The following is a 10,873-nucleotide window of genomic DNA, read 5'->3' as shown; positions in this document are numbered from 1 at the left end:
TCCTGACCTGCAATATAATAAACAACATTGATAATAATCTATACTTTACATTCAAATATATGGGGAAATGATATACTTTCATTTCAATACAATTATTCATTGTTTCAATGTTTTTTATTTAGTAATCAATTTTTCTTTCTGAAAACCACAGGTGCCAGAATTATTGGCACCCCTAACAATTATTGTAGTTAAAATCAAACAAAGTGAAATTGGCAATACAATTTTACTTTAATTTAATTCATCTCAGTCTAAAGAACTATATTCTGCCATTCCATCACTAGAGTATAAAAAATGAGGTAACAAGGATGCAAACCATCTTTATCAACCATCTGCCTATAAGGCAGCATCCAATATGTATATTTTGGCTTTCAAGAGGGCTAATGATTGTGAATTGCAGTAGTCCGCCTGGACTACTGCAATTCCCTCTTGGCTGGCCTCCCAGCGTCCGCCATCAGACCCCTCCAACTTATCCAGAATGCAGCAGCTCGTCTGGTCTTCAACCTTCCCAAATACTCACACGTCACCCCCCTGCTTACTTCCCTCCACTGGCTGCCTGTCATGGTTCGCATCAAATTCAAAACATTGGTGCTAGCCTTCCAAGCAGTTAAGGGGTCTTCCCCAGCTTACCTACAAAAAATCATCAGACCCTAAACCCCTGCCAGACCTCTTCGTTCAGCCTCCACAGGCCGCTTGGCACCTCCCCCTCTCCGAACCTCCACCTCACGCTCACGACTACTGTCTGTTCTGGCTCCACGGTGGTGGAACGAACTCCCCGTTGAGGTCAGACCTGTAGAATCTCTCCCCACCTTCAAGCGCAAACTGAAGACGCACCTCTTCAAGCAGCACCTCTCCTCATCCCTCCCTACCTCCCTGTGATCCTTAATTGTTGTCTTTGTGATTTACATAGTGTTTCGGTATTTTTAGTTGGCTAGGTAAGCAGTATTTGGATCGTTAAGTTTGGTCACTTTTGCTTTGTTGTATGTTTGTTGTTTAAAAAAAAAAAAAAAAAAAGGCCCTGGTCCTTATCTTTGTTGTACGGGTAGCAATTGAAATTGTACTTCCCTCTAGGGTCTTTCAGCGCACTTAGCCCTGGTTATGGGTATGCACTTTGTTGTACGTCGCTCTGGATAAGAGCATCTGCCAAATGCCAATAATGTAATGTAATGTAATGGTTGTGACTGTGAATCTCAGTGGGTAAATCTCAGGATCAGTCGTGCCGCTCTCTTGGGGCCACAAACCCCTTAATGTGGGCCTGGTCATATACACTCACCGAAAACTTTATTCTGTATATTTTTACTTTATTACACCTGCTTCTTCACGCAATTATCTAATCAGCCAATTGTGTGGCAGCAGTGCAATGCATACAATCATGTAGATACAGGTCAGGAGCATCAGTTAATGAGCACATCAACCATCAGAATGGGGAAAACGTTTTATTTAAGTGACTTTGACTGTGGAATGATAGTTGGTGGCAGACAGGGTGGAAACTGCTGATGTCCTGGGATTTTCATGCACTAGTCTCTAGAGTTTGCAAAGAATTGTGCAACAAAAAAAATAAAAATAAAAATAAAAACTGGTCTGACCAGACTGGTCAAAGCTGACAGGAAGGCTACAGCAGTAGAAGCCTAAAAAATAAGTCTAATAAACACCTAATACCTAATAAAGTGCTCACTGAGTGTATGGGCAGTGAATTCCTTTTTTTTTCTTTTTTTCTTTCTGTGAAAGGCATTTTATGAGTTTTAAGGAATGGAGCAATTTGTGTGGTGCGGTGTGCTGTTTGCTTGATGTGATTGTTATCTTGATGTCTGGTCTGAAAATGTCCTTAATGTTGAGTCCACGAAGAACAGCTGCGGGAGCTAATGGAGATCCTAACACATGAAATAAATGACAGGTCTGAATGAATTAAAAGCAAAAGTCTGCTGTCCTTTATAAGGACAACAGCATTGTGTTGAAGAAGGGGAAAATAAATGTCAATGCATTAAAATTTGATGGTGTAACAGGACAAAATGTGGAAAGTTTTTTTTTTTTTTTGGGGGGGGGGGATACTTTGTTGAGGCACATTCTTACAATAAGTCATGAGAGCATTTTCTATTTTCAATTATTAATACTTACCATTTCCGTCATACGGGGAAAGAAACAATCAATGAAACAGTTTAAAACGGTTTATTTTATTTCTCCAGACAAACACATCGATTTCTGGACCACAGTAGAGGATGGAAACCTTTCACAAATTCTTTTTTTATTATTTGAAAATACAAATATAAAATTATACTTTTCACATCTGAGATGTGAGAGACCCCCATCCACTTCTCTTTATTTTACAACAGGGCTTGAGCAAGCCATACAATAAGACCTGAAAGATGCATCCAGAAGTAGTTCCATTTCCATCAGTTCTGCCATACAAAGGCTGTCAACTTTAAAAAAATGGGCAAGTGTTAAGAATGGGCAAGATAATCTTGTTATTTTATTCTTATTCTCATTCTTATTCCTCTTCTTATGCACACCAAATTTCTCATTCTTATTCCTCTTCTTACACACCGGATTTCTCATTTATATTCCTCTTCCTACACACCGGATTTCTCATTCTTATTTCTACTCAACTTTAGTCAAGATTAGTCATGGACACAGAATGTAGATGCTACATTTCCATTAGCATTCATTCGAGTTTTCTCTAAAAAGGAATTGTGGTGAAAATGACGCCTTGAATTCCCCCAGGCAGGGCCAAGCCAGGCCAGAATAGGCCAAGGTGGCAGTGCATTCCATCAGCATGGCTTAGCTTTGATTGGTCAGTTGCTACACTGTGTCCAAACTCACCATCATCCACCCCCAACAACTAAAGTCAACACCCTCCTGCCAATTCACCATTAGAAAGAGCTTTTTTTTGTTAATTGTGAGTGGGTGTACAAATGTGAGTTTAGTTCAGATTAGCACTCCAGGCTACATTTGCAGTAACTTTCTAATAATGGAAACGTAGCAAATGTTGAGATGGTCCATTGGCCAATGAGAGCCCAACTGTGAGCATGTGCAGTGCAACCTGTACAGTATAATCAAGTGTTCATCACATTAGCCAACACACACACACATTATACAGTGCTCTCTGAAAGTATGGTAACAGGAGAGCGAAATGTGTTATTTCTGCTATATACTTAAGGCATTTCAATGTAATCATCAAAAGATGAATATGAGATAGAAGTACAGACAATCAGCTTTTATATCAAGGCATTTACATGCAAGTTTTAACATTTTACAAAAACAGCAGTTTTTGTGTCTTCCCCCCAGCTTTGCAAAATGAAGTTGACTGATAGGTGTTAACTGTTGCTCTTGCAAGGATTGTGCACATAAAAGAGCAGTGAGTGTCTAGTACTTGTTTTATCCTTTGTTTACATCTGTGGAGATTGTATTTGGAGTCAGAGGCATACACCACCATGAAGATCACTGAACTGTGGCTAAAAGACTACTCATCTCTCTGCGGAGAGGACAGAATAATTCATTAAGGTTTGCACAGAAACTGGTAATATCAAGTACAGCAGTTTGCAAAGAGAGAAAAACCACTGGTGGATTCCCATATGAATAGCATACAGGCTGGTGAAGAAAGACAACTGCAGTTGATGACTATATAACTCAAAATAACAGAAATTTAAAACCCTGGCCATGTGCTTCAAACAAGCTACAGTACAGTGCTAACGTTAGACATAGCCTAAATAATCCAGGATTAAAGAATACTTTAATTAGTTGTAAGGATGCAGTCACAATTTTGTGGAAATGGACATTATTTTAGCTAAAGAGGTTAGTTTGACATTATTTCAGCGAGACGTTAGTACATTTAATCAGTTTCACTCTTTATAGTTAGTTATTCGCTTTTAAATGAGTTTACTTGTGAGCTAGCTAGGTGCTAGGTACTGATTGTACTGAGCGTAGCTGTGAGATGGCCGATAGCCATCTGCTTGATTTTCTTTTAAGTTGTTCGCTGTGAAGTTGTTTGTGATGGATTTCATGGATTGCTAGCTATAATGTTACTGTAGCTAAATCTTACTAACTAGTGAACTAGCTAGTTATGTCCTACCGATTTTTCTAGTGATCTGAGGTTGGCAGAACAAACTTTAATGTGCAAGGACAGCTGAAAATCTTGAATTAATTCTGGCTAGCCATTCTTCACCAACGTTTAACTACTCAACGCCTCCATAATTAAATTAAATGTAACTACATGTAAAGTTCTACATGTGGGGAAATATAAAATAAAATATATGTAAAAATAGTAATAGATGTAAAATATATGTAAAAATAGTGGGGCAGCTTGTACCATAGTGGTTAATGTACATTAAGATCTGCATGGCTGTTGGGCCCTTGAGCAAGGCCCTTAACCCCACATTGCTCCAGGGGGATTGTCTCCTGTTTAATCTAATCAACTGTAAGTCAGTTTGGATAAAAGCATGATGTACTAAGCCGTTTGCGACAATATTCAGATGCACATATGACACATTCTGGCACACAGGACTGGAACTACAGTATGCGTGTGATCTAGGCAAGTCATCGCCAGATGTGCTTCTGTCCTTAATGCATATATATTTAAGGGTGGATCCCGCAAATAAAGGGCAAAGATATTATAATTGTGGCTGATGATTACAACCACACAAATAATTACCTCCAACATGACATTACCATTCTATGCTGTATCTAGGCAACGATACATCTTGCACTTGGATGAATTAAAATGACAACTGCTACCACAGCTGGAATATCTACAAATGTTTCCTGTGCTTGATACACTTTTAAGTGGCACCTGATACATGGATGTCGCTACATGCAGTGAAGATATTCAATGCACTTACAGGTGTTTTAACTGCGTGGTTTAAGATCTGCCTCATTCACAAAATGCGATTAGTAGGTAATCCCATTCTCTAATTGTATAATGAGCTGTAGCCTTGGTAAATAATAGACTATGACCCTTGTCAGGCCGTATTTGGTGCTGCAAATTTCATGTATGTAAATTTGGCCCTGAGAGTACTGTGTGCAGTTCTGTGGACTGCACTATAAGAAAGATATAGAAGTGCTGGAAAAGGTTCAGAGAAGGGCAACCAGATTGATTCCAGTTATAAAAGTTATAAGGATAGATTTAAGATGCATAAACGCTTTCAGTTTAGTAAAAGGAGTCTTATGGGGGATTTGATTGAGGCTTTTAAATTCATTGAAGGGATTAACAAAATTAACTACAGGCAATTCTTCAGGGTGAGTTCGTTTAGCAGACCGAGAAGGCAGAAATTGAAATTGGCAAAGGATAAATTCTGCACAGATATTAGGAAGTATTTTTTCATACAGTGGTCACTGTGGCTTGCCAGGACCTGTAGTGGAGGCAGAAACAGTGGGGATTTTCAAGACCAGGCTTGATATGGTGCAAGATTCCATTTAGCTTTTAGGAAAACTAAGCATACTTTAGTGGTAGGAAAAGGTGAGCGTTGCTCAGCTGAATGGCCTGTTCTCACCATTATGTTATGTTACTGCATAATGCACAGCCCTGAGGTATTTACCCCTTCCATAAATACCAAATAATAAAATCTTATTGTCTGTACTCATATTCATCTTGAATCTAACATGCCTTAAGTATATATATTTTAAAAAAGTTTTATTCTACCGTTATGTTTTTCCGAGCGTACTTCTGGAGGGCACAGTATGCATGTGTATGTGTGCATGAGGATCTCTTGACCATTACCTATCACTTGCCTCTTCAAGTTTAACCGGATACGTTTACGCTAGGACACTCTCAATTTCATCCAGCACCTTCCAGGTCATTTTTTTTTCTTTTTTGGATTTTTTTTATTTAAACCAACAATTCCAAATGAATTAACTAGACTAGCAAGATGTGTGACATTCATCAGCTGTAAACCACTGTACAATGGAAAAATAAAATTACAGCAACAGAGCCATGCTACCTTAAAGTCCAAGCTACAGGACCAAATTAATAAAGATAAAATGAAACAGAAATATATAAAGTTTGGACTACTTGAAGAGATTACCAGCCTTTAGATTAATCAACACCAAACTTGTTATAGATTTATAAGGGCAACAAATTTAGGATCTAACCAACTGCTAGTAAACAACTCATCCACTTGCATCAGAAACAGTAAACATAAACACTGTCCTCATCTTCATTAACACAATTATAGGAGTAATGACCAAACCACTGTACTGAACAGTTCAGAGTGAGTCTTCATGAACACAATGCAGGGATTTCAAACTCCAATCCTGGAGGGATATTGACTGCAGGTTTTGTTTTGTAAATTTTTCTTTTGTTTGTTTTATTTTTTTAATCAGTAGGAACTGAGACCTTGGAAACAAGATTCAAGGATTGAAACCAACCAATGACTGAAATAAACCACCCATGAGCTGAAACACCTAGGACTGGAGTTTGACATGGGATCCATAGCTATAGCAACCATCAAGCCATCACTCTCCAATTAAACTAACTTAACACCCTTCCTAATAGTTACCCCCTAACAAAGTACCACAAAAAGAGTAGTTGTATTGTAATTATACTAAATACAATTAAAATGCCATTTTTTTGGCATGAAATATAATTTGACCTCACCCTACCTTCCTATTCAGTCTACTCTGGAAGAATGGTGGTTGGGAAGTCTAAGCAGTAGTGTGATGAGGACCCACAGATCACCTGCAGGGCTGTGTGTGGGGCCTCCCCACTCAACTCTCCAGTGACATCCTGTCCCTGTGCGTGGGCTGCGGTTTAAAGTCTAATTTAAACTCCCATACGACTTACTCTGTGAAACCCACCCTCTTTAAACACGTGAGACCCAGACGTTGATATAACAGAAACCAAAATGTTGTACTACAGACACTCTCTGCGTAACGGTTGAAAAAGTTGTCACTAAAATATAGTATAGGGCATTCAAAGGTTCAATATCTCATATTTGGCATTTTGTCTAAATTGGTGTCCAGAGTGCCTGAAAAGAAATGTTGCCTATTTGCAACACCGAGTCTCACAGGTTTAATTCCTGTCTTTAGGGTCTTGCAGCAGCAAACACACAACCCAGCCTCCATTCCAGGCCTCTGTCAGCGCTACTTATTAGGAATGATGCTAATCAAAGGCAATGGTTAATAAGAATTTGGCAGCTGTGGAGCCCCCGCAGGATGGAAGGCAGTTTTCACAGCTCAGGGGAGCAGGCAGGGTGTATTTGGCATTGAGTTCCATGCTACATATGCTGGACTGGTTAGGGAGAGTAAAGAGAGAAACAAACACCAAAGCAATCGGCTAAACCTGGGTACTGATTAAAATAAAGAGCTGGTTCACTTAGTTCAAGAGTGTAAGGAAATGATTCACAAAATCTTCAAATGTTTTTGATGAGTGAAAATTTAATTATTCGTGAAACTAGGCAGACACATAAAAAACAAAACAAAAACATTGGTATCCAAAATAGTAGAGCCATGAGCCATGGAGATATTTTAAGAGTACAAACATCAAAACATATTATTCTGTTATTATTAGTATCTATTATGAGTCTTATTACTATTATTATGATGATTAATATTATTATTAATCTGTTATATGTTTTTAAAAAAATATTCTTCTTTCATGTAATAAAATCATCTTTTTTTTCATAATTATAGCTTATGTCCCTCTTTAAAAAAAATATTTAAAAATAAAAGTTTTGCATATCTAGCATTAGCATTTAAGGTAGTATGGCACACCCCCTTTTTAAACATTCAAGGGTGGGGATCCAGTTAATGCTTTGTAAAAGATCTTACAGCAATTTGTTTTTCTATTTCTTCCATCAGCGCTTTGGTTAGTTGAAACCACGTGTGAGCAGCAAAACAAATACAAGAGAAAGGAAAGATTATCAAATTGCTATTTAAAAAAAAAAAATCTGTCAATTTTTTTCACTTAATGGAGAAAGTCCTATCCTTACTGGTCCTAAATCTGCTATTAACTACATCTACTTTGTATAGTTTATTACAAAACATCTACTACTAATTACTAGGAGATAGATATATAGATGATTGATAGATAGATACATAGATAGGTAGATAGATAGATAAAAGGGAGAAAGAAAGAGATAGAGAGAGGGGCAAAAGAGAGCAACAAAGAGGAGTATAGATCACTACACCAGAATAAGACAGCACTCAATTACAAGGTCATTTGCGATTTATACACTCTACTGGAATACATTGATGTTCAACAAAATGTTATTGTATGAGGAAGGGAATGGAGCGAGACTGATGGTACAGTACATAATATTATTGTTATAATTATCAATATTATTAACAACCACAAAAAATGTCAATAAAAATCCCCCGGTTCAAAATTGAGATCCATCAAGGGAACATAGATTTTATACTTTAACTACTGGTTTCCTTTTGGAATTTCACCAATGAACATAGTTCTATTTTTGTGTCATTGTTTAGATTATTACTTGATGAAGACTTTATTTAAAAAGCGTCCAGCATTTTGCTTCACATGGTTGTTCTGAACAGAATAAAATACAAACAGAATGAAATATAAATCTGCATCAGATAAAACAAACAAAACACAAAACCGCAGCATATACGTCAAACAATGCATCGTTAAAAATGATCCTGCAGTTTTTAAAGCATCTGAAATGGCATTTGTTTACGAGCTAATCCAATCCCAACATACTCAGGTAGAAAGCACAGCTGCTAAGGTCTGCGTGATGTAAATGATTAATTCTCAATATATTGTTTTTGAAATACTAAGATTCGCCATATTACACTCATAAATGAAATGCCCCAGCGGTCTACATTAGTTTGCTACACACAGAAGAGCTCATTCTGCTGCTTGTTATTTTCGTGTATGGAAATAGAAGCAGGATTACACATATTCCTTCATACACCCCCTAGTAGAACACTGAAAATAGCCATGTGTGCAAATGGTCAGGTCATTCCGACTAGTCACAGTGCAATGATTACCTTCAATCGATTATTATAATTCATCATTTTACTCTATATAAATTAATCTGTCAATGCTTGTAAAGTAACATCTCACAGGACTGAGGTAACAGTACAAAAATGTTTGCTGTCCAAATTAATTAACAAACAAACAAAACAAAAAAACGAGAAAACAGAACAAAAAAGAAACCAGCCGAGAAAAACATATTGCCTTTTACGCTCTGAAACTGGGCATTTCTGCAAGAAAGAAATGTTCAAATAAAATAAAAATATTTGTTTTTCTTGCTGGAGTATAAAAGTCATATTAGTATGCACAGAACTGTGTCAAACGACAGGATTCAGTGTTATATTTCAAAAACGATAGAATGCAAGTGTGCTTTAGACTTTTTTTTGTCTTTTTACATTATTGTTCTCTGTAACAACAGTGAGCGATACACCCCTCAGTACAGGTGAGTAGTTCTCCTGTCTGAAATACAGCGTGGAGCTTCAGTTCCCTTAACTCACTTTAACTTCAGTTTTTTTATTCTTATTCGAAGCTGTGCACATCTGAAATCAGACTATTGAATATGCTGGTACGACACTATCACCGTCACTAAGCCTACACTATTTACAGAGCTAACAGTGTTCTTGCAGGTTATTGCCCTCTGTGGGGGAAATATCATGGCTATTGTGCTACAAATGGGCTGTGTTTACTGTTCAGTGCATTAATGCTCAGCCTTTTTTCCATTCTGCTTGGCTCTCTAGCTCAGTACAATATATTTTTTACGCACCGCAAAATTATGGCATCGCTTTCTGTTACACACAATAACTGGAACATTTATATATATTTTTTGAAGTCACAAGTTCAAAAAAAGAAGAAAAAAAGGTTGCAAAAAACAGAAAATGACAACTACCAAAAATAGGTAATTTTGGTAAAAGATATAACAAGAAACAAAATAATATTTGCAAAGGCTAGTTAGCCTCTTTTTTCTAAAATATAACCTTTTTGTTTTCAAGCCTATCAGTTTTCTGTGTGCGCAAAATGACCACGTGATCTGCTTGTCTAAGGACCAGTACCGAAGGTAAATCAATAAACAAAAAAAGCTCCAAACAAAAGAAAACATTAAAGTACATTTGAATGTTTCCCATATTGCTAATTAAATATCTGGAAGGACTGACGGGGTTTTAAACCAGGTTGAGATTATAGTACAGCACATCCCTGTTCAGTTTGTTTTGTGTTGCTGTTGTCCTTTATTTTTACATGATTTCAATGACTTTTCCATTTCTTAAAAAAACTAGTGCCACCTCCCTTCCACCAGTGATGCTGCAAGTGTACAGAGAACCAATCAGAAACTTCGGCCCATCTTCCCTGGGCCTCCCGATATGCTCTGTGGAGCCAATCACAGCACAGAGGTCAGAGGTCTCCAGTGCCACTAACACCCAGCAGTGGCACTGTAGTTCTAAAGGTCCCATATTGTACACATTTCCAGTGTTTTATTTTAGGTCCTGATATCCATAAGACATTTGTGCGATTTTAAGTACCAAAATCAATCTCCAGTTTTACATTACATTCTCCAGTACCACTCATGAGCTTTACCAAGAACAGGTTGTTTTAGTGACTGTGTCTTTAAGGCTCATTGGCATCAACAAACCGCTGTTCTGATTGGCTGGCTAGCTCTGAGGAACCACACTAGGAGCACTAGGACTTCTTCCTGCTACAAGGTGGGCCATGCTGAAGATCAACAAATGCGAATTATCTCACAGAAGTCAAAACGGTCTGTTTAAATACACATTTTCTTCACATGGATTGTGTGGATTTATTTAGGAACTGTGAGTTTTGATACTTTCACAGAGTTTTTATAACACCTTCAACTCCTTCATCCTTTATAATCCACATAGCAAGGAGAATGTAATTTTCCAAAATATGGGACCATTAAAAGGCCACAAATGGGCCTCTCACAATGCTTTCACCATGTCTGCC

General features: G+C 37.5%; 1 protein-coding gene across 3 annotated transcripts in view; it reads right to left on the bottom strand.

Moving 5' to 3' along the window:
* Positions 1-2,149: 2,149 nt before the first annotated feature.
* Positions 2,150-10,873, bottom strand: part of msi2b (musashi RNA-binding protein 2b) — a 208,725-nt gene continuing 200,001 nt past the window's right edge. For all 3 annotated transcript variants that reach the window (XM_061216701.1, XM_061216702.1, XM_061216704.1), the window contains one exon: positions 2,150-10,280. Coding sequence is in view for 1 of the 3 variants with exons in the window: in XM_061216702.1 (XP_061072686.1) it covers positions 10,239-10,280 (42 nt within the window). In the remaining 2 variants the exon portion in view is untranslated. The remainder of the gene's footprint in view (positions 10,281-10,873) is intronic.

The sequence above is a fragment of the Conger conger genome, chromosome 13 (assembly GCF_963514075.1).
Source record: "Conger conger chromosome 13, fConCon1.1, whole genome shotgun sequence".
Taxonomy (NCBI): domain Eukaryota; kingdom Metazoa; phylum Chordata; class Actinopteri; order Anguilliformes; family Congridae; genus Conger; species Conger conger.
This window is presented reverse-complemented; position numbering and strand designations above follow the sequence as displayed.